Source organism: Mytilus galloprovincialis, chromosome 8 (genome assembly GCF_965363235.1).
Source record: "Mytilus galloprovincialis chromosome 8, xbMytGall1.hap1.1, whole genome shotgun sequence".
NCBI lineage: Eukaryota > Metazoa > Mollusca > Bivalvia > Mytilida > Mytilidae > Mytilus > Mytilus galloprovincialis.
Window position 1 is genome coordinate 36,467,632 of NC_134845.1, and position 25,914 is coordinate 36,493,545.

General features: G+C 30.7%; 1 protein-coding gene across 1 annotated transcript; it reads left to right on the forward strand.

Annotated features, from left to right (window-relative positions):
* The first annotated feature begins 528 nt into the window (after window positions 1-528).
* Window positions 529-25,338, forward strand: LOC143043016 (uncharacterized). Its single transcript, XM_076215514.1, has 9 exons — window positions 529-547; window positions 1,735-1,767; window positions 3,502-3,679; window positions 15,306-15,532; window positions 18,012-18,284; window positions 19,518-19,574; window positions 21,655-21,915; window positions 22,632-22,825; window positions 25,288-25,338. The coding sequence occupies exons 1-9, from the start codon at window positions 529-531 to the stop codon at window positions 25,336-25,338; spliced, it is 1,293 nt and encodes a 430-aa protein (XP_076071629.1).
* The last annotated feature ends 576 nt before the right edge of the window (window positions 25,339-25,914 follow it).

A 25,914-nucleotide genomic window follows, 5' to 3' on the forward strand; every position in this document is an offset into this window, starting at 1 on the left:
TGATAAAAGTAAGTGGATACCGACATTTCTGAGTTGTGGATGTTATGTCTCTATTGTGTCTAATTTTAAAAAAAATGTTAGTTTAGCCGCAATCATTATTACATAACACAGATTTTAATTCGCTTCAGAAAAAGTATTTGTGATAAAACAAAAACAAAAAGATATGGTATGATTGGCAATGAGACAACTCTTCACAAATGACCAGATCACACAGAAATTAAAAAAAAAATACATATCATCTTACGGCCTTAAACAACGAGAAAAGCCCACACCGCATAGTCATCTACAACAGCCATATAGTTTATAAGACACGTACATATTTGACAATTTGCAAACCATGTGTTGATTGAAATTGCAGATGTTCGATAAATCTTAATGAAAACTGTATTATAAAACAGAAAGGGGAACTAAAAGATTAGATCTACAATATTCAATTAGTAGTTTGCTTTCTACTTTTTCTGAAGAAATCAGTTAACGTTAGATATAAGGAAAATAAAAAAAAGTTGATATAAAACTGTATGCTTAAATATGATGGTTCTGTGGAAGGGTAAGGGTGAACTTGTAACATTCGTCGGGGGATGTTAAATTTCAGATATAATTTGTATTTTGTGATTCGACAATCTAGATATTACATAACGGTCTCCAAATTATTAAGGCGTCCGTAAAACTTCGAAGGAATTACTTCAAATCAACAATAAGAACATTTAATTAAGAAAAATTGTTGTAGCCGTTACAATCATGCGCAAAATAGATCTATATATTAGAGTCATATGAAACGAGTGACTGGTGAAAAATAATGTTTATTCAATTCTTGAACCAATGCATGTATATATTATAAATTAAGTCTTCTGTGCACGATTTTATAATTTTTTACACAAATATATCGTATAATCGTCATTTTGTCCTCTCCGTCTGTTATGATTTAACAAATACGGCAGCTCATTAAATGCCGTGTTTTGACTTCGAAGTTTTCCGATTGTCACCTTATAAGCAATCAACAAAAAAGCATGGATATTGTGCAAGTGTTTTACATGTACATTCAGATAATAGTTTATTTCCGTGACAGATCCATGCGTATTGCGATCACTGGATTTTTACGAAAAGGTTCACGCTAAGGTCACTTTGCATATGGAAAATATGTCGGCAAATTGCTTTCTGGAAGCAAGCAATTAAAAAAAGTAAACTTCTTCTGAATGTGGCCAAATGAAAGAAATGTCTTCAGAAATAAGTATATGTACATACGTTTAATAATAAAAACTAACCATTTTGTTATAAAAACATATGCATCATTTTTTTTATTTGAGGTTTCATATGACCTGAATTTATACTCTTTTTTTTATCAAATGAGGGCTGTTGGACTTTTAAACACAGAGATATATTGAAACCTGACAAACTTATTTCATATAGACGGTAATAAATAAGTTTAAAAAAAACATAAGATTCTTTATGAATGTTGAGTGGTTATTTGTGTCGTTCAATTACTCTCTACGCCTTATATCTCAACATCTTATAAATCATATTAAGAATGGCGAAGACGCAAATTGAGAAAATGACTTTAGAAAAGCATTTTAGATGGAATTGATACAACTGTTTATTTTAGTTTGTTTTTGTTGTATATAAATTTTTGAACACAGGACTGGTACATATCAAGTCCCTTTCAAACCGCATGTACATAATCCAAGAAAAATATACATAAAATATTGTAATTAACTAATATTTTTTTTCTGTTTTTAGATACAGCACCAACCCTACCGTTTACAGTATTGGGTGAGTAAATAATTTAAAGAATTTGTAATTCCGTAAATTAGGAAAAATAAGGTAGTATTGGTGTCTTTAATTGTAAATAAATGAATCTGAGGTCAAGAATTTCGATCAAATTAGCAAAATTTGATGAAAATACAAATAACTAATGTAAGTTTTCATTATAAAGAATAAATTTATAAGATTTTAAATTAAAGATATTAATATTTTTAGAAGTTTAAATTAAATTTTTGCTTGAATTTTAATGTTTTATTTTAAATTGGCATTTTAAGAGGTGGTAACTCTGAAAAAGTGCATTTTCTGAATGAATCTACATGAAATTTTGCTCTTTTATATTTTAGACGGGGGAAAAAAGGGTACAGTGACGCAATCTTATCTTTTTTGGTAGTTTTAAGGCATTTTCGGAAAGCTATCTTCTCGTATATTATTTTACATTTCTATCATTTAGTTTAGCGTCTAATCACATAATGATGATTTCGTCCAGTGTAATTCATACAAAATGTCATTCTCGGTGACCTATCATGTATATTATATTTTTGAACTCATCACAATAAATACTACGTTTTGGTGAAAGTATGAACAAATTCTATCATTTTTAATTTATACTCCCATTCCACCTTTATCAATTCTTATCACTCTTCCTTTAAACGTTATTGAAATGTTGTTATCATCGACTTATATCTATAACATAGTTCAATCGTTTCTTGCCAGTACAATTTAAATAAAAATTATCATAAAATGCAAATGGGTCCAAAGTTGAAAATTCAGTCTTTTGACATAAATAATAAATCCCGTCTTTAATTTGTTTTGCATTTTTGATATTTTTATTTGTTTGTTCATAACGGATACATGAGATTTGATCATCAATAACATTCCCTTGAATCTATGTATGTCAATGTCAGTATTTTGTTTACAAAGGTTTCAAGGCCTTTAGATCAAATATGTTTTGCATAAACATGTCAGAAACAAAGAAGTAATTGCGGGCTGTTAAAATAAGGCCCTGTCTCATGTATTATTTTACATCAAAATGTGTTAATTGAATAGTCTTTCAATGCAAATGCGTCAAGTTCAACATGCTTCAGTCGACAGGTTGTGACATTACAAAGGCTTTTTTTTGCATTTAGTCGTTTAGATAAACCTTATCTACTAATCAGTATTTTGGAAATGATTTTCCCAGTTTACTAATTTTGTAATTTTAATATCAATTAATGATTTCTAAGTTCTGGGACTTAGTGTTAAATGCCGTTGTTTGCTGTCATTTTAAAGATCTATTCAGTTACTAATTATAAATAAAAAGTCAAATAAAACATATACCGAACTCCCAGGAAAATTCAAAACGAAAAGTCATTGATAAAATGGCAAAATCAAAACCTCAAACACATCAAACGAATGTGTAACAGCTGTCATACTCTTGACTTCCTACAGGCGTTTTCTTATGTAGAAAGTGTAGGATTAAACATGTTTTTAAAGCTAGCTTAACTTATTTACATTATCTGAAACGTGACCGAACAGAATCGATATAAGGCTTGAGTTGATCAATACTGAAATTGATTTCATCATTCATCAAAATACCTTAATAAAACTTGAATTCCTTACAATACATGAACATACCTTGTTAATAATAGCAAGACCAGAATCCTGTTTCAGAGTAATTTTTTTTTATAATGTAAAAATGTGTATGCATTGTTGAAACTAAGCTTTTGTTCATCATTCTTAAAGTTTATGAAGTTTTCATTGCAGGTTATTTTGGAACTAGTCCAAGTGTCGATGTATATGTTATAGACCATCCAGTAACATGGCAAGAGGCTTCCCAAAACTGTTTCAGTCATCAGTTTTTTGAGCTGTTCGCTGAATCGTCAGTAAACAAACTACTGGAGCATTTAGATGAAGTAAAGCAGATGCTACACGCGAAACTCTGGTAAATTTGAAATTTAAAAACTTAATACGAATGAATGGATAAATTATAGCTCAAAACTGAATAACAATTCATATGAAATAAGGATATATGATATAACTAATTTACAATAAGACTTCATTCCATCAACGGATAAAGCTTTAAAAACAAAAACAAATTTGAATTCTCATTCCAAAATTTTCAGTTTTATACTATTCCACAAATCAAATGAAGCTTATATCGAAATGGCAATTACAGACATGATCGTCGTCTGGTTTACAGCACTCATGATCAGATACTGATTCGATGTGTTATATATTACACACGCATATATTTTCATGGGCTCATAAAAGTTTAAGTAACTTGCCATGTACGATAGAATAACAGTCACAAGATTAATTTTCAGCATGATGGGTATGTTACTGTTTGCATAACGTAAATTGTAATTAATCACCCCAGTTCAAGAAGACAAGTTAACTACAACAAATCAATTGAAAGTTTCTGCAATGTGGGCCGAAAAAGACGACAAAGTAATGACATTTCAGTATGCCATTGAATTATAGGGTCGCTTGGTGAGGGCGCAATTATTGTGCAATAGGTCATCAACATTCAACAGAGTTGTTACAAGTTTTCTTACGTTCAAAGAGCATAGTCCTATTCAACGGGGCATCGAATATCACGTCCCAATTTCGAAAGACATATTTGTAGTTCATTTATCGTTGGTCTTCGCAGAATACTCGGCTGTGTATACGTATGTTTGTAATTTTATAGGCTTATACAACTTTAAGAGATCTATACAATTGAAAATGGAAATTGGGAATGTGTCAAAGAGACAACAACACAATGGCCACCAACCATTTTATAAATTTGGAAATTACAAAAGAACTCAGTCTTCATCTCCGTCGGGCAAAGTTTATCTTATTTAGATTTGGCATTTATCCTTAATTTCTTGTCGGTCATTTACCTCTTCAATTTTATACTGCCTTAACTAACGAACATTCAGCTTTGTGTGTTCTTGATTAAGGCAAATTATGCGTGGCTGAAGCTTCTGGGATGCATGAAACTTATGAATTGTTATTTCCATTATTTTACATATTAAATACTAATAATGTTAAGGTTATTTTCATTCGCTAACAGTCATTGATGAATGAAATAGGCAGTTAACATCATCATGATCATTGACCCCTGTTTTGTTTGGTGATTTTAGTTTTGATATACAAATATAAAGTATATTAAAAACATACGTTCTATCGCGCTGTTTGTTTAACGTCTTTTTATTTTAAAATTGATACTTGTTTATTCCAAATATTTCCTGTTTACAATTTCCTCAGTTGCCCAGGATGCAAACTGTTGATTCCCGTTTACATTTAAACCAACTGTCCGGGAAGCAGGAGGCTGAAAAAGTACACTGTATTACCAGAAAAAAATAGTACAAATGTTATAATACCTATATTCTTTTATATGACAATGAATGAAAAAAGGAACATCTTTCTACCTTAGTTTGCTACCTTAGTTTGCTATTAATAAGTATTGAAATGTGCATTGTTATTGAATGCAATATCAGTATTTAGATCAAATATAATCTTAAATCAATCCTAATTCTATCTTATTCATTCAAATGTGACGTCATTTTTCATTTTTTGATTATCTGTTTTACAAATTCAAATGACGTCATTTTTTTGTCATTTTTTACAAATTGAAATATGACGTTCCTTGGCGTTGAGGTTTAAACTTATTCGGATGTGTCTACATATTGTGTTGCAAATGTTTGGTTATGTAATGTATTTCAGTTGTTTCCTGTAATTAGTTAATACTTCAGTTTTATCATGTACATCTTTTGTATAGTAATTTTATAAATTTACTGTTTGCTAAAGCATAAATTATTCTAACTGATAGGGATGTTCTGGTAACTAACAGAAAACCCTGGCCGTTTTTGGCACAACTTTTGTGATCTTTTGGTCCTCGATGCTGTTCGACTTTGTGCTTGTTTCGGCTTTCAAACTTTTGTATCTGGGCTTCACAAGTAGATCTTGTGTGGACAAAATGCACTTCTGGTGTATTAAAATTTTGAACTTGTTGCCTTTGTTGGCTGTAGTTCGTGTGTTTCTTTGTCAATTGTGGTCTCCAATTTATTTATATTGTAGTCCTGTGGTATTGAGTTGTCATTTTAATGTTATATTTCACATGGCTATAAAAGAGAGAGGTTTGGCATGCCACAAAACCAGGTTCAACCCACCATTTTTTCCTTTAAAAATCTCCTGTACCAAGTCAGGAATATGGCCATTGTTATATTATAGTTCGTTTTTGTGTGTGTTACATTTTAACGTTGCGTCGTTTGTTTTCTCTTATTTTTGAGCGTAAATTCACATTGCAATAAGACGTGTCACGGTACTTGTCTATCCCAAATTCATGTATATGGTTTTGATGTTATATTTGTTATTCTCGTGGGATTTTGTCTGATGCTTGGTCCGTTTCTGTGTGTGTTACATTGTAGTGTTGTGTCGTTGTTCTCCTCTTATATTTAATGAGTTTCCCTCAGTTTTAGTTTGTTACCCCGATTTTGTTTTTGTCCATGGATTTATGAGTTTGAACAGCGGTATACTACTGTTGCCTTTATTTCCAGAATTTAATGCTAGTAATAAATAATATAAAATTATAACATAAACGAGTGCACCTATAAACCAGATTCACATAACATTATACCATAATCGAGTGCATCTCTAAACCATGGATTACCGTAATCAATAAAAATTAAAGAGATATAAAAAAAAAACAGACCACACAACATCGTGACTGTTATCTCCTGCAATGTATGTTCTATAGAATAAAATTAATTAATGTGTTTATTTTCTCTTTGTCTAATGTATTATTCGATTAGTAACAGGGTACAGATTTCAGATGTGTTATCATGTATGATTTCCAAAGATTCAAAAGATATGTAGATGACATTTTTATCCCATCATATTTGATTTTGTTTCTTATTTCCCACAAGGATCATTTTGTCATAATAAAAAAGAGATTTACAAGTTTGGTTCGATTGACCACTGATATCTCCCAAAATCATAAAATGTTTTAAATTTTCATCATCTAATTGAACATTCCATAATGTGAAAATATCTTTGATTTTACTAATGATTAATTTTGTTGTATTGCAATCGAAAAATAAATGTTGCAAATTTTCAGTATTATTAGCAGTTTGGCAAATATGACATTTTCCGTTTGACAATTGCATTTTTTTAAGTCTACTTTCCGTATAAATGATATTGTGAATGCATTTCCATTGAAATTCTTTCATTTTATTGTTGATATTAACTTTTTTCAAATTGTTCCATACTATTTTCCAATTAATTTCGTGGCCATAAAATTCTTGCTATTAAAGTTGACATCTTGAATATATATTCTTATTAATCATGTCTCGAATATATTTGAGTTTTAATTCTTTAGGTTTGAATTTTTTCCCCATTTCTGTCAAATATAACCATTTCATTAGAAAGTTTCAATTCTATGTTTGTTTTTTTCATTAATTTCATTATCAATTTCTGATAAAATAAAGGAATATTTTTAAGATTTAGTCCTTTAATATTTGAACATTTACATCAAAATACTGATCACTGTGTTAAATTGTAGAAGCCAATACTTGCCAATCGCATTCCATCTTTCTAACGGTTCATGAAGAATGCGATAAAAAGACTTTATTTGCTTACTTCTAATGAATAAGTCTATACTAATCATGCCCATTCCGCCCTTTGTTATATCAAGACAACAAACCTGTCTTTCTATTTGGATAACTTTCCCATCCAATATAAAATTCCAAACAATATTGTTTATTTCTTTTGAATATTTTTCAATTTCAATTTCATAACTACACATGGGCAATATGATTTTTTTTACTATTAAGGTTTTACTACTAAATGAAAGTTTCTTGCTTTTCCAAACGTGGACACAGTTTTTAATCTTTTCTATTATACTTTGCCATATATAGCATCATTATCAATTTCATATCCGTGTTTTATTTCGAGGATTTTTACATTACCTATAATCCATTTAATTGTATTAAAGTTTATTTTTTTTCCTTTTAAGAGATCCTATAAAAATTTGGTTTTACCAAAAAATTTGGTTTTACCAAAATTAATTTTCGATCCCGAAGCTTTTTCATATAGCGTTAGGCAGGGGCGTAGCTAGAAAGAAACGATGTGGAAGCAATTATCGCCGAGAGGAGCGATGCGAAAAAATTTGGGACCCTATTATGCAGAATTTTTTTATTTTCGGTTTTATTAGGACGGTTAAAAGAGGAGCTATATGTAGATAAACATTTATGAATGTAAAACTATTGATAAATCTTCTGAATATAGTAATACATAAACAACACATATTTGTAATACAGAATTTACTCAAAATTGTCCAAAATCGGCTCTCCGGGTCTGGGCAGAAACAAACTTCTCTATTACTTTGTCAACATTCACACTGAAATCCCGATGAATATGCAGTAATGCTATGTAACTTTCGTTATTCATTATTGATCGTACATTTATTTTCAATTACATACGTAGTACCGTGACTGATAGATCTCAGGGCCATCATGGCATGGTAGCACTCGCGAGATAATATAAACCAGCGTAAGTGTTCGGCATCGAGCGACCTCCCAATTGAATTCGTCAAAATTACATGCTAGGTCAGTTTCGTATGTTTCAGACAATATTGAGATTTGTTCGTTTGTGATATTTCCTACAAAACGATGAAGCAGATACAGCACAAAGAAGCGATTTTCTGATAACTTGACGCGACTCCACTCTCCAGTTGCCTTATCATATGGTCTATGAAATAAAAAAATAATGAGACTTTCCAATACTGTTTTGACGTGGTTGCAGGGTGATTGGCTCCGGTAGTCTGTCAACCACATCGCCTCAGCATATTTTCAACGATATCGAAGGGATCTGATAATTCTAATGCCGATTCATCATTGGTACATCTCATTCCAAACTGATGAACTGTACACTGTAAAATGTGCTCCAAAACTACATATCTTAGACTGAGTATTACAAATTCAAAAGTAAAAACTTGAAAAAAGACACAAATAACCTTCCGATTTTGTCATAATCTTTTTTTTTTTTTTTTTTTTTTTTTGTGTGAAAACGACGTGGATGCACGTGCTGTCGTGCCTCCGGGTAGCTACGCCCCTGTTAGGACATCAAAAGATTTTTCTACTGATTTCTCATTTTTGTTAAAAAGCTGAGTGTCATCATCAAACATGCATAATTTAGTTTCTATACTTTTACCCCCTCACCAGGTATTTGAATCCCTTCAATTTCCTTGTTTCCTCGTATTGTACATGCCATTCGTTCTGCTTGCAAAATGTATATAAGGGGTGCTATTGACAGCCCTGTCTGGCCGATCGTGTTATCGAATAATATGTTGAAACATGTCCATTTGATTTTATACAAGTAATAGCATCATAGAGTAACATTTTGATCCATTGTCTAAATTTCCCCAAAAATTAAACTTTTATAATACAAAATCCATCCAATCCCATTCAAATCTGTCAAAGGCTTTTTGTTGATCAAGAAATATTATTATTCCACTCTTCGTCTTCGTTGTTAATATAGTCTATTATATCTTGAATTAATCTGTAAGCATCACTAATGTTTCTTCCTTTTCACAAATCCTTTTTGATCTGGATGTATTATTTTTTGGTAAGACTTTTTTCAGTCTCATTGCAAGAAGTTTTGCTATGATTTTATAATCGGTGTTAAGTAATGTAAGAGGTCTCCAGTTTTTAATATTTTCTCTTTCACCACCCTTATGTAATAACGTAAGAAACCCTTTATGTTGTGATTGACTTACAGCATTTTTATCAAATATATCTTGAAGGAGTGTGAAAAAAATCTTTTTTTTATTATATCCCAATACAAAATGTAAAATTCAGATATAATGCCATCCTCACCTAGTGATTTGTTGGTCTTGAGATCTTTGAGCACTTTTTCTAATTCTTCCATATTTATATTACTATCACGCATCTCCTTATCGTCCGAACTTACCTTATTTTCAATAAATTGGCAAAGCTTTTCACCGCTATCTTTGTCCCACCCTTCAGGAGTAAAAAGTGGAATAAAATTGTACTTGTTCTTTTAATATCGAATCAATTTCATAAACTGACCCGTTTTTGTTTTTATACTATTCAATAACTTGTTTCGGCCATTTTTCTTTTCTAAATTAAAATATTTCGTAGATTTTGCACCTTCCTCTGACCATTTCAGTTTTGCCCTAATTTTCGAAGATTCTGTCAAATTTGTATAAATATCCTTAATTTCGCTTTCAATTTCCAGGCGCGTAGCTACGTTTACGTTAAAACGCCCGGGCGTACACTTGAATTTTGATAAAATAAAAATAATATCTAAAGAAAATAAAAAGTTCTGGTTAAAAGCACATTAGCCTGGCAATTCTCCTTTCAGTAATGTAATAGTAATGGCGAATAAAAGTGACGAAATTTACCTTTTTTAACCAAATGGTATCAAGTTTAATATATTTGTACATTGTCCGTCAAAGTCTGAATCTACTGCGAATTCTACTAAGTTTCCTTTACTTTTATTATCTGCTTAGACTCAATATGTGTCTTGCATTTTTTTTTCCGAGTCTGTGACATTTGAGTTGCAAAAGAAAGACAGAAATCCTAAATTTCGTTGGCGACGTAAATAATAAGGTTCAGTATGCTGTTAAAAAATTCAAATACTTGGTAGTATCAATAACTTTGTCAAATCTTCGTGAAATTATACGATAGTTGGACAGAAACTGTTTTTTTTTAACAGAAGAGTATCCAGAGCATATGATAAAATTATATGTTTGCTTTTCCCGAATTTTACAGATCGAATTTTATCAAAGTTTGGGCAGATTCTTTTTTATCATTAATGTCTGAAGCAAAAAAAAATCAGTAGTATATTGACAGAACAAACTGTCTGTGTTTTTTGTTACATGAATTTTTTTTAAACCTTAATTGATATTGTTGATTGTCATGAAACTTTGGCAAAAGTAAGCACCATTACAGCTCAAGAAAGATTATCGAAAGAATTTTTTTTTAAATGCTGTAAAGAACTGATAACCGCCGGATTCAGCTATTGCAAAACCCTTAATGATCTCTCATATTGCGCCTTAACAACGTTTTTAATGATAGGAATGATATTTATTTCTCAATAATTCGTTAAAATTCCTGGGTTGAATGCTATGAAATAGACCCGCTTGGGACCATCAGAAGTTGAACCCCTCACCGAGGTTTGGGCGTACACGTAAAAACGACCTAGCTACGCCACTGATTTCGGTTATTCTAGAATGGTGATACTTGTTTTTTCCTCTACTTATTTTAATGCTTCAAGTCGTTTTTCAAGTTTTTCAATGTGATTGTTATTATATACTCGATTTAGTGTTTTACTAACATCAATTGTTAGAAATTTTATTTTACTTTTGGTAATGTCCCACTATTCTTGTATATCATTATATTTGTCTTTACTATTTTTCCATCTTTCCCAAAAGATTTTAAACGCATTTGAAAACTGTTTAGATTAATTGTATTTATTGCGAACCCTATCGTAGTTTTCCATAGATTCACCTGCAAGTTACCTGTCCATTTAAACTTTTGGCAGTTCTATTGTCCCATCTAACAAATACAACAGGTATTGTTCTCTGTGTAGTTTATTCACTGGGACCTTTAAATTTCTTCTAGGAGAAATATATCACTCATTGATTAATCTACCTGAGTAAAAAATTGAACTGTCAATGAAAAAAAAATACTTATGCCAATACTAAGTAAGGACTCACAAAACTGCATGTGGTGTTGTATTTATTCGATACCTGGAGTAACTCGTTTTTAATGTGTTCAATATTACATTTGTAATACTGATTCAAAAATTAAAAGTTGATTTCTGATCAAATATTCAATATTTTTGTGTGTTTGATAAAAAAAAATTGAATATTATTATTTTTAAATTAAGGTCTTCATAAACATAAGTCTATAAATGAACAACAACAAAAACATGTAAATTCATTGGAAAATACTAAAAAATGTGTCTGAAATAAACTTTTTAGTATTAAACCAGATTTTATATTGAACAGATTGAAAATATATTAATGATAATATTGAATAAATACAATATTGCATACAGTTTATGTGAGTTATTAGAAGTATTTCAATAAAAAAGAAGATAATTTTTTGGTCAGGTAAATTAATCAATGAGTGATATATTTCTCCTAGAAGAAATTTAAAGGTCCCAGTGAATAAACTACACAGAGAACAATACCTGTTGTATTTGTTAGATGGGGCAATAGGACTTACAAAAGTTTAAATGGACAGGTAACTTGCAGGTGAATCTATGGAAAACTAAGATAGGGTTCGCAATAAATTCATAAACCACATACCGGGTCCTCTTTCTATATCATCTAGCTTAATTTTTTATGTAACTTTTTCGTGATCACTAAATGGGAAATGAGATATACGAGTGTTAAACATTTTACTATTCAAAGATTGCTGCAGAAAATAAAATCAAAACGAGACTCCGAGTTTGCTCTCTGAAACGTATAACGTTTTGTATCTCGAAATCGAGATCTCCATACATTATCTAATTCATATCTCAATAAAAGATTTTTTAATTCAATTGTACCGATGTCATTATTTTGATGTGATGGCATTCTGTCTATTTTTTTGGTCTAAAGTACAATTAAAGTCTCCTAATAATACGGTGTAGTGTTCAACGCTTTCATCGTCATACATTTTATTTAAGTTACGCAAATTTTCGTAAAAATCTTTCTATCGGAACCGTCTTTAACGTGCAGTGTAATAATCTCCTTGCTAAATCTAACTACTCTTGAACTCAACTTTTGATATAAAAATGCACTCAAACCTTTGATCAACTTCTTCCTATAATATCAGTACTTCTGTGTAATACCTTAATGATGTCTTCAAATGACTTTTGTTATTATTAAGCATCATGAATTAGTATAGTTCTCCGATAATTAATGACCTACATGTAGAGACCTATGTTATAAAAAATATTTGTACTAATTTGTAGTAAGGCCAATTAAAATTAATTGATAGATTTTCATCCCCGCCCGCCCCTCTGAAATCTTCCCGCCCCGATTTTTTTTATTTTAAAAAAAATTACGATTTCCGGATTTCGTTCATTTCCGTTACCGGTAACCGTCGATAATTTCGTTTCATGTTAAACTTCCTGTTTCAAATTTCGGTTATCGTATTTCTTAGAGTATTCTTACTGAATGATTAAGTCGATATATTCTGCTGATCTATGATGACAACATCATTTACCGAGAATAGAGATTGATTTCGAGAAGGGCGTGAAATATTCGAGTTACGAGTAATACGCTGTGTCCAAGAACGCAAATCGCCGTATGTCAGAAATGACACAAATGTTTGTGAGTAAAACACCTTGGATTTGTTTTATTTATACAATGACTTTGTGTCAAAAAATTTGGGCTGTGAATGAAACCCAAAAGCGTAAAAATCGTGGAACACATTTGACTGGAATAAAGAATTTGACATAAACATGAACTTTTTAGATTGGTGTCAGACCGTATATTGAGTTCAGAAAATCAACAAACATACGCATTTTTAAGTTATTAATTTCAAGCAAACTCTTAGATTTAACTTTAGCCATGCCTTTCGATTATTTTGTAGAAAAACAGCAAACATCCTCTGTGCCAATACCCACGAAAGAGTCATTAAACAACTTTATGTTCTACATTGTATTAATTATATTTGCATCTTGCATATTCAAAAGGACCAACCCTATTATTTCAACACTGTTTGAGTTTTCATTTTATTCTGTACTTATCGTACTCGTGTTGCATACCAATGCACTTGCTTCATTTTATAAGAACAACAAAACATTGCTTAGAAAGCAAAATACACTTAATGTAGGTAGTCCAACTGGAGAGAGCATTTCTCCACATTTCTGATGTTTACTATAAAATAGGTTTCTAAAGCGGCAATTACATGTAGAATAGTGGTTGCTATAAATCAGAGATATATATTTACGAATTTGAAAAAGCGGCACCAGCATATGGAGTACATGTGTCTCAATTGATACATTACTTTAGAGCTTAAGCTCAACGTACATTGATTTTGTTGAACGAGGAATGCTGCTTTCTCAAAAGTTGATAAGACAGGACTAACTTAAGAATCAATCAAATTAAGGTCATCGCTCAAGCAATTTTATGGTCGCCATCATGAGCTGATTGGCCATCATTACAAAAGTGTGTCAGAAATCATATTTCAGTGATATTTTTCCTCAGTCATAACAACTTTCCGTCATTACCGAACTGAACAAAGAAATAACATGACGGGTGCCGTATACAGTGCAGGAAATGCTTACCCTCCCAGAGCACCTGATTTCACACCTGGTTTTTAGTGGAGTTGTTGTTTCCTACTTATTATTTGTAACTGTTGATGTAAATGTCTTTTGGTTTCATGAGTCTTTGGTTACTCATTGGTTTTGATTGTTATTGTCTTACACACGATACCTTATGGATTTACATGATATAAGCTTATTATTACACTTGCATATATGAATAACACGTGACAAGAAGGTTTCATATGAAATAAAATTTAAAAAATAAAATCCTCCCACCCGCCCCATTTTTTTCAAAAATTTGGATGAAAATCTACTGATTAATTTTAGTTGGCCTAATACATCATATTTATATCTGGCAGGTATACAATTTTCTATCTGTTCTGTGTCCCTTTAATTTTACCTGTTTTCGTGCTATTTTTCGTCAAAGTCATAGACTATAGACCTTATCTTTGTGCATTACGAAGTTTATGACTGTTGCAATTTACTATGGATGACTACCACACTTGTCATATGATTTTCAGGACTTTCAGTTTTTTCAATAAATAACAGCATTTTGTGTACTTTTGTGATTTCATTTAGTAGGTACCTTTTGTTGTTCAATTGGTCAAAATCAAAGCGATAGGTAATAATGCTCAGATAGTCATATTATACATCCGAGCAGAAAACAAAAACTGTTGATGTCTTTAGTATTTTTGAAAACGAATTTAATAAAAAAAAAAAGTAGATACATATAAATCAAGATGTCCGATGTTATTGTCAATTAAAAAGCATTTTTACCATTGCCAAGTTTCTGTATAGGACAATTATACATCCTTTATATTATCGTTTATAAGTTAATAAGTTGGATCAGCTGTTTTTTCCCTGGATAATCAGTGTAGTGTAACAGGGTAAATATAAAGTAGCTTTGACTCTTGATGAAATTTGTAACAAGCATGATTTGAAGAATAAATATTATTACGTTGCTAAAAAAAATGCTCAGAAAGGGGAAAAAATAGTTTAGTCATGCATTTTTATTGTATATAAATATATACCTACCTGTTCAAAGACAAAATCACGTTAAGCTTAAGTCTAAGACATATACTAAATAATATAGTAGATGTGTTTGTTGTTTAAACTTAGGAATAAATTGCAGTTTCTGACATTATAGCGTAACTTATTGTTGAATACAGAATATGGAGCGTAATGCTTTTATTTGAATACCTTTTTTTGTTTTCGTTTTGGTTTTTGTGGTTTCACGGTTTTTAATGTTTAAAGGAAAATTTAGAAAGCAATATATAACAGTAATATTTTCATTTTAGGCCTGCAGACAAGCATCTTTGGATAGGATATCTATATAACGGAACTTCCTATTTAATGGTGGATGATGGTAAATGTGTCACTTCTGCTGACCTGTTCCCATTATTTTACATAAATGGAGGTACAGAGTGTATTCTATTGAATGTTGCTGCAACAACTGCATCAGAATCACTTATTGCTGTACCATGTGACCAACAACATGAATATCTTTGTGAATTTCCATTGCATGGTATGTTAATTAAAGCAATAAAATTGAGAATGGAAATGGGAAATGTGTCAAAGAGACAACAACCCGACCAAATAAAAAACAACAGCAGAGGGTCACCAACAGGTCTTCAATGTAGCGAGAAATTCCCGCACCCGGAGGCGTCCTTCAGCTGGCCCCTAAACAAATATATACTAGTCCAGTGATAATGAACGCCATACTAATTTCCAAATTGTACACAAGAAACTAAAATTAAAATAATACAAGACTAACAAAGGCCAGAGGCTCCTGACTTGGGACAGGCGCAAAAATGCGGCAGGGTTAAACATGTTTGTGAGATCTCAACCCTCCCCCACATAGTTTCCATCCAAAATATTCAATGAGACACATTTTGTTTTCGTTTGATCTTTATGTTTTTTTAAACACGACACTTATTGTATGTTATAAATATATATTTGATATTAAACATGCTGATTCAATAATAAAGTCGTCACGTGCAAGGCAATTATTTTTTTAAAAGGGCACAGACCTAGGGTACGGTAGACATGCAACTCTTACAAATGTTATGGAATCATTTGTGCGTTTTAGCCTATCAGTAATTGGGTCAGCGATCAAGCATTTATGGTGTTAACATTTCCTAATGAGAATGATACAGGAGCCTCCAAAGTAATTAGACAAGTTTACCTCCGCCAAACATTAAATTAAGGAAGTACATTTTTTTTAAATTCAAAATTCAAAATATGAAAAGGAAGAAAAGTAACATTTATAAATAAAATGCTTAAAAAACTATGTACTGAGGAGATTTTTGAGCTGCAGCATTTAGATCGATTTTTGAAAGTTTGGAAAGAAAAATGAATTTAAAAAAAAATGATTTCCATGATAAAGTAATATGGTTTTAGTACGTATCTTTTGATTGATAGGCTGTATTTAACTGTAACTCTATAGTTTTCATTCAAACAACACTATATTCGTAGATAGGATCTAACCACCCATCGTAGTACAAGATAATGCTAACGTGTAACCTGCATTTAATTGCATAAAGATATTACTTAGATAGTAACAGACTGTCAAAACATTGAATTTGGCAACCGCTGACTGGGTTATAGTACGATTTTAGGAATCGAAACCAACGTTTCGTATTATAATATTGATTTACAAGGGTAATCGATCCATACTGAATATTACTCTTTCGTGTTAATAGATATTTTAAAAACCTGCTATTATGGCATGCCCTATGTATAAACATTTTTAAAGAAAATTTACCCAATTTACATCTGAGATGAATATAAAACAAAAGACCATTAAAATTTTGGTTCAACGATACGATAGAGGCAATAATTAATGATATAGTGTTGTACATAGGTCAGATCTTAAAATATCAGAAGCATCAATCGACACAGTACAAATCGGCTGAGCACTATCTTAAACACCTCTTATTCTATGAACATTCTAATTTGTTGAAGTTGCAAGCTGCAATATGGTGTTGAAACAGACTTTGACATAAGATTGAGCAAATAATCTTTCTTGTAATAAATTAAAATTCTCCTTTTTTGATATTGAAAATATTTATAAAAATCTTCAGTTTGGAAACTTCATCTCAATTTCTCAAATTTTATACTTGGTCTACACAAAATAGGTGTAAATTTTGCTATATTATCTGACCTAGGGCATTACCCCTACATTATGATATTGTATAGTCAATTGTTCAATCCTAATAAAGATTATGAAAGTCTTCAGACTGAATTCAGTCTGTTGAAAGACGCGTATCAATGCGGCCAAGAGCTATACAAATCTAACCTAACTTCTTGCATTGGTTCTGATTTGTTTAGAAATTATAAGAAGTTTTTGTAATTCAAGAAGAAGTAAATCATTTTGAACAATATACATGTTTGAATATGTCTAACAAATGAATTCATACTAAAAACATTAACAAATGGTATATAAGCCAAAAAATACTTCTGATGAAAAATTGTTTAATTATTTCAAATTTAAACAAATATTTGGGTATGAAAATTATCTCTTTTTGGTTAAGAACTTTTCAAATATTTCTCTAAATGAAAGATTTGACAAAAAATGCCCCTCTGGCTGTGTTGAAGATGAAATGCATTTTTTAATTTAATGTGAAAAACAACTCTGATAGAGATACTCTCCTTGACTTTGTTTGCCTTAAAGTAATTAACTTTACTTTACTAAACAATCAGCAAAAATTCATATATTTTTTAAGATGTGACGACAATTAGGTTAATAGTGCTGTTGGAAAAATTATTCAAGACATTATGAGTTAGATGTATTTATTTCTCATACAAATATAGTATATACTTTAAACCATGGGCTTTTTTTCAGTCTAATTGTGTCATTACTGAGTATGTAAATTCTATGCATCTATGATAATTATCTTATTCTCTACATTCCACTTTGGGACCAATATATTAAAAACACATCAAAAACCATGTATATCAGTAATTTGCTGATATATTTATAGGGTAATCATTTTCTCTTTCAGTTAATATCGATTCCACTCGCTATCAAGACATGGACATAGAAATAAATACATTAGATATATTTAGCTATAAAATAATTCCTCGCTATTTCATAGACATCACTGAGTGTGAACAGGAGATGAAAAGTAGAAAAATGGCATTTGCTGCCGTTTTCTATAGAACAAAGTCTACCTGCCAACTTTATGAGAAGTCAATGTTTGAATTCCCAGAGGACGTGCGCATTGTAACATCAACCATGTTTACTACAACATTTGTAAAAACCGCAGGACATACGGGTAACGTTTACTGCTTTTTTTAATATAGTTTATAAGGTTAAACACACAACCAAAAGAAAATCAGAACACTCAAGATTACTGCATTTATGGTAGTATAGCTACAAGGTTAGCTTTTCCTTGAAATATAAAGCACTCTGTCAATAAAAACTTTTAATAGAAATGCTATCAAAACGTGTCTGTAGATATACACGAGCGGAAAATCGTTGTTGAATAGTATAACTAAACAGTAGTATACCGCTGTTCAATATATGCAAGCTAATGAAAAATAACGAATCGTTGTGTTCAAATGTTAATATGTAACAATTGCAGCCATGAAGAAAAACATCAAGGACAATTTTAAGAGGTTCACTATTTGTTGTGTGAAAAATCTAATTTTCTTCTCATTCAATCTTTTATTTTTGTCGAACTCAACTCATTAGGATATTGATGCATTGATGTAAAATATTGTGTTATTTTTTTCATATGGTGTTTATTGACTTTGTAAGCGTTTTCCATATTTTTAATGTTTATACGTAGACTGTAAAAATACCATATTCAATCTCGATTTACTGAGACATGAGTCGTAACTTTAAACAATTATATGTAAAGCATGGTTTAAATAAATAAGAAACAAACATTATGTCAATCACCATAGCAATTTTTAAGTTAGAACTGCATCCACAAGTGAATTTTACAGACTCGATGTAAAAACAGTACTGACACAAATGGTTTATGTGATGTTCAATATGATGTATAATACTTTCAAACTAGTACACAATGAAAAATTAACAAATTATATCCTCGGCACAAGAACATCACTCGTCAGTATAAATCAACGGGTGAACATCTTATATGTTCAGGTATATCACATTCAATCTTTTAATATTTCATACAAAGCACAACAATGTTGTCAGTCATCTTACAAGCTTACCGAACCTTCAAACACAATTATTCAGGGAAGAGTTATAAGTTCTGTAATGTTGTAAGGTCATTAGAGATGATCATAGGGTCTTTGCATCGTTAAGAAACATATTTATTTTGAAATCAGATATTGGCATGACACATGTTTTGATCTTTTCGTATATTGTTTGATAGTATAATACAAAACGTTTAAAGATGAGCATGTTATGATTTTAATATTTCTTCATGGAATCATGTAAAATCCTATAAAAGATTACTAGTTACCATATAAAAGATGACTAGTGTCCCTTTGAAGGTCAATACAATTATGTATGTATCTTGTTTTTATTGCAGTCACCATAAGACAAAGGAATGAAATGCAGACCTCACATACCAGCCTTATTGAAAATTGTATGTTCTAAAATATATTAACGCTATGATACATAGTCAATTAAGCTAAAGAATCATGACATGAATGCATCAAATACAGAAAAGTTCGTCGTAACAATGAAACATATTTCTAAGTTATTAAATAAAAATGTGTAAAAAGGAAAACGAAGTCTAGTTGCACAACACACTACTATAATATCAGTAAATGTCTGACAGTGGGTTTCGAAGCGATTAAATTAATCATGATTGAAAACAATTCTCGCATAGGTCTGTGACAGTTTGTAAATTGTAATTTAAAAAAACATCAAAAACTACATGATAAATAGTTTTTGGAATGTTTGACAAAAGACATGAATTTTTACTAAATGCTGCCAAAAATTTTCATGGAACCTCATGATATTTAAACTATGTATCTTCTCTGAAACTATGTCGCTTATCTGCCAAAAAATTTGCCAAAAATAAGGTAAAGATTTTTTTTATAGACTTCAAATCATTTTGGATATAAAATAATAAACAAAGGTTCATATTTTGATTTAATTGAATCAGTTCTAGTTAATAATTTAATGTATCCTGTAAAAGTCCTACCCATTTTGTAGAAATATGCTGTTAAAAAATCCTACCCATTTTGTAGAAATATGCTGTTAAAAAGGAATATTTGTAGGTCTATTAGTTCATTTCGAGGATATGTTTTTGTTTAAATTTACCCAATTTATTTAACGAAAATCTCTAGATGTTTAATTGCGTATTCAATAAGAACAAAATGAGTATTTTTAACCAAATATATTTTGTATCGTATTTTTATACATGACGAGAGGTTGACCTTCTATGAAGAGTTGACAAGATGTCAACACGTTGTGACAGCGGTGTCGTTTATTGGTGGTGTGTTTTGTATATGCGACTTTTTGTATTTCATTGGTTCTTATAACGTGACTCTGTACTTAAAAAGATCCTGTTAGTATGATTATAGTTATCAAAGGTAACAGGATTATGATTTAGTACGCCAGGCGCGTTTCGTCTACATAAGACTCATTAGTGACGCTCATATCAAAATATTAATAAAACCGAACAAGTACAAAGTTGAAGAACATTGAGGATCCACAATTGCAAACAGTTGTGCCAAATACGACTAAGGTAATCAATGCCTGGGATAAGAAAATCCTTAGTTTTTCGAAAATTTCAAAGTTTTGTAAACAGGAAATTTCTAAAAATGACCATATTATTGATATTCATGTCAACACCGAAATGTTGACTACTGGGCTGGTGATACTCTCGGGGACGAAACGTCTACCAGCAGTGGCATCGACCCAGTGGGATACTATTCTATGCTATGTCATTATGATGATATATTTCTATTATGAATTACAAAAAACGTTGAACCACAAATGTGAAAATCATTCAATCGCGTAGTTGAATTAACTATTTGTGGATTCTTCAAAATTCTATATAACTTTTGGACTATTTTTTATCTCGTTCTATTTCTGAAATTTATTCTTACATAATTCTGATTTTTCCACCCTGTATGCTAACATTGCCTATGTGACATTTTAAATTTTTTTGTATGTAGATTGAACGACAAATATATGTGACGTATAAAATATTCTGACGTCAGACACGCAAATCAATGAATATGTTTGTAGATAGATGTTTTTGTGTTCTGTTAAATTGTTCCTTTAAAAATTGTTACACGATGATTGCTGCAGTACCCATATTTTGACTATTTAATTATTGTGTCTGTTTAGTTAAGGCATCATTGTAAATATAACGGAATTTGATGAGGTTGTCTTCAAAGTGAGAGGGTTAGTTTTATAAAACATAGTTTAACCCACCATTTTCTACATTTGAAAAAGTCAAGAATATGACAGTTCTTGTCCATTCGTTTTTTATGTGTTTTGATTTGATTTTGCCATGTGATTATGGACTTTCCGAATTGATTTTCCTCTAAGTTCAGTATTTTTGTGATTTTACTTTTCACATGGTTTCATAGAAACATAGTTAGAAAGACATGTAGAAATTTATCTATATACTAATAATTTATAACAGTCTTTTAAACAGCGTGTGATTATAAAACAGAGTAAACACCCTTAAACATACTCGTTTTAAGGTTTTCCAACAGACCCTCAAATGACTTCAACAATCACATCAGCGATGCAAACAGAAAATGAAACAATTAAAACAACTGAGAAGATAACCATGGAACCTATAGATGTATTGCCGACACTGCAAACAGAAGAAACAACAAGGATACTAGCTCTCACAGAAGGAATAACGTTTCAAACACCGGAAGACTTAACCATGAAAAGGACAGACGAAATATCAATTTCAGCAACAGAAAAAGTAACGACACTGAAAATAGGAGAAACAGGTATGGGAACACCAGAAATTACATCATCAAACATCATAATACTATGAATTATAGTTATTTAATGAGAAAAAAAAACTCTATAGACATCACATGCGTATGAAGCACTTTTCTGGATTAAAAGTCCTTAAAACATTCGTATAACTTGTGCTTGTAATTTCTAATTGAATTTCGAGTACCGAACGTCCCATATGCGTTCGACCCCAATATTAATTATCTTTGATGTTTAGATTTTTATCGGTGTTTTTTTCCGGAAACTCCGACTTCCTACACTTATAAAAATGACAGCTACAAAAAAGCCAACAATCAATCAACTCTACATTTCTGTAAAATGATATGCACCTTTCTTTTCAAATTCAAGACTATGGAAACGCTTTAAGTATCTATTTCTATTCTTTCGTAACCAATTTTCCTTTGTACTACTTGACGTGATTGACAAAAAAAATCGTGTCATATATAACTAACAGGCTTACCATCAAAAGTTAATAAACCAAGATGTTTCAAATGTCAAAACTAAAATGTCAAATATCCAACACATGATTATCAAGATAATAGAAACATTTAAGTAAAACAAAAATGATCAGATGCGTCGCACCAATAAGCACGTTCTGTCCCTTATGAAGCAACCACAGCAGTTTCGAACATACAATGATATACATGTATGATATATTCTTTAAACGAAACCATAACTTTTTTCTATGGGAATATATTTTTTCCAGATCATACTGATGGTGTGCTTTGTAGTTCAAGCTGTTGTAACCGTGTACCTAAACCCTTGAACAACTCATTTATTGGAGAAATGGTACTGGATAATATGAGGGTCAACAAAACACTCCTAAGTTCCTATAGGAGAAAACGTACATCTGTCAAGGATTCTAGAATTTCGTCTTCTGTGATTGGTTACTGTGCTACAGTAATATTGATTGCTGCTTGTTTGATGATAATAATTCCAGATCTTTTTCGAATGGTTAAATGTGACAAGATTTGCAAAGAACACAAACGACAGCAGGCTATCATAAAATAAATAACTTGTCGAATTTACAAAAAGCGTGACTTCAAAGATTTGAGAAGGACAGTAAAGTTGAAAGACAAGTTTGCCGTTGTTCGTAATATGCATTAGAGCACTTAAAACAAATAATATATAAATAAAGGAAACAGTAGTATACTGCTGTTCAAAACTCTTAAATCGATGGACAAAAAACAAAATCGGGGTTACACACTAAAACTGGTTTTTCTATTTAATAAGGGACTTTCCGTCTTGAATTCTGCTTGAAGCTTGTTGTCATTTTTTCTTTTTCATTAAAAATATAACAATAACTATGTTCTTTTCTGCCAGGTATATATATGAGATTATCGTTGGCACTCATACCACATCTTCTTTTTTTCTGTATATTGATTGATATATTCCCCCAAAAAAATACGATAAAAATTATACAGCATTCTGCTTCAATTTTATATTGGAAATATTCAAAACAGTATGATTAATATACAATAAAGTTTGTAGATTTTTCGTTCGCTTTTTTTTGTTTTCTTTTATTCGAAAAAATGCTAACAATATTAAGGTGGTACCTAACACCTGAACTAAAATTAATTTGGCTCGTTCAATTTTCCTAAAATTTTGACAAAGTATTTACCTTGACCCTTTGACAAAAATATAAAAAAATAAAAAAAAATAAACCAACCGTTTAATCAGAAAAATTACACTGGTTATATTATAGCAGTTTGACAAACACTAATTTTGATCATTGAGAAGCTTAATATTTCCTTAAAAACACAACGTCATTAAAACGTTCTGCTGATTTTATCTCCCTGTAGTGTTAGGTACCACCTTAAAGATTTAAATGTTTGAATACTACGATTAACTGTTGATAAATTGTTACAAAATTTGAATGTATAAATTAAATGTTACATTTAATTCCATAGAAAATATTTGTATGAAGCATATTCTTTCTGTCATATCATACAAAGTTATTTGCACATCTATTCTTCAGATGATACATCCGTGTAATGTGGCGACTTTGTTCTTTTAAAACATTGTATAAGCAGCCAAATTCATATTAATTTACGTTAGACCACAGTGTGACCTCGTCCTCAATTAGAACAATTCAAGTACTTTTATTTATGACATTGTAATGATATGGCACACGTATACATGTAATAGATAGTGAAGTTTAAGATAACTCTGTTAAGTTCTAACACATACAACAGGGGCTCATTTAAGGTTAATGAAATATATAATTAGTTTCAAAATCCAATCAGGATACTTTGACCTAAATTGAAATATTGAGCTTTTGTAATTATTTAACCTCTGACGTCGTCTAGCGTAAACTTGATTTACAAATCTTCATACCCTGACATGACCAAACCAAAATTAACGTGATTGATCCCTAGAACGTTAATATTATAGTTTGTGAATTACATTACAGTAAAGCAACTACCATGATAGTCATAGATAGAAATAAAAACATAGGTTACTATGTCTAATATCTTAAAAAGCATAAGAATTAGAGACAGAGTATAATTGTTTCGATTGTTTAGTCCTACCTGTATTCAGTTGTAGATTATACCCGTACGAAATAAGTAGTAGTACCCAGACACTAGTGGGAATGAAGTAGGACTGTACCTAGAATCAAAGATTCCATGTAGAAAGAAGGCGGACATGGAAAATGAACAAAATTCGGACTGGAACTTTTTATTTTCCTACTACCAAAATCCTACTACCTAGGTGGAATTTATAAAGTCTGTATGGATTTTTTTTCTGTTTTGAAAATCTGATTTGATTATATATTTTCTTACTACATGTATAAGATTCCTACCAGAATTAATTTATAGATTTTTACCAGAAAATCTTTCTACCTGGATCTTATTAGTTTTATTGGACTGGATTCTTGTTTGCTAATGACACACATTTTGCAATGTTAAATCCAAGCAAGTTCCAGTTCACAAATTCAAAAGTTGGAGGGGAAAAGAATGAAAAGTTGTGTTGGAACACAATGCTGCAAGCTAGGGTCACACAACTACAATGTAGAAATGTAAGAACATATGGCTTATGAAGACTGAATGTAATTCTTAAACATTCAAAATGAATTTTTTATCTGCCCGCTAAATTTATTTTTTAATCAATTAATTCAACAATAGTGTATAATTTCATTCATTAATTCACTCTTAATTTCATTTAGGCATAATTTTGGCTAATCTTCATGGTTATGTATAACACAATTTCTAGCTTGCATATATTGCAGTTTCAAAAGTCCATTTTCTTAAAAATGAATGTATTCTAGGAATTTCCTTTGTTCTTTGGTGTTGAGATTCAAACTTAATCATTGACCCAGTTGTGTCTTTGTGAATATACACTTACATTTTGTATATTTTTAGATTCCTACCATAAATGTGTTTCTGGGTGGAATTTTGAAAAATTCCTACTAGGTTTTCTAGCACAAATTTTATTTTCCTACCAAATTATTCCTGCTAATTTGCATAATCCTGGTAGGAATATTGGTATTCCTACTAAGAAATTCCTGCTAATTTAAATTTTTCGTCTATTTTCCGTGTGGATTCCTACTACTGTCCGACTAGAATATCACTCTTTTCTGGTAGGAATTCAGAGCAATATTCCAACTATATTCCATGTACATTCCGTACAGGTCTAAGTATATTAACAAGTAAAACGAAATAATTTGGCCGCCATTTGTGTTTCAAAACCTCCTGTTGTGAATTTAAAATACCGGACTACTTTCTATCAACTTAAGACATTTGTTCATATGTTTTAAGATCTTTTATTTGAATTAAAAATGCCAGAAAATTCACTACAATTCACTAAAAAAAAAAAGATCTAATTGTAAATTTAATTATTTTTTCATGACTTTTGAAATCTTCGATCTAATCACACTTACGTGAGTTACTAAAAATTTAAAAACATATTCGACAGTTTATGAGTATATGTATAATTTTATAATACATAGTTCCAAAAACAAAACAAATTTAATTATCAGTATAAAATAA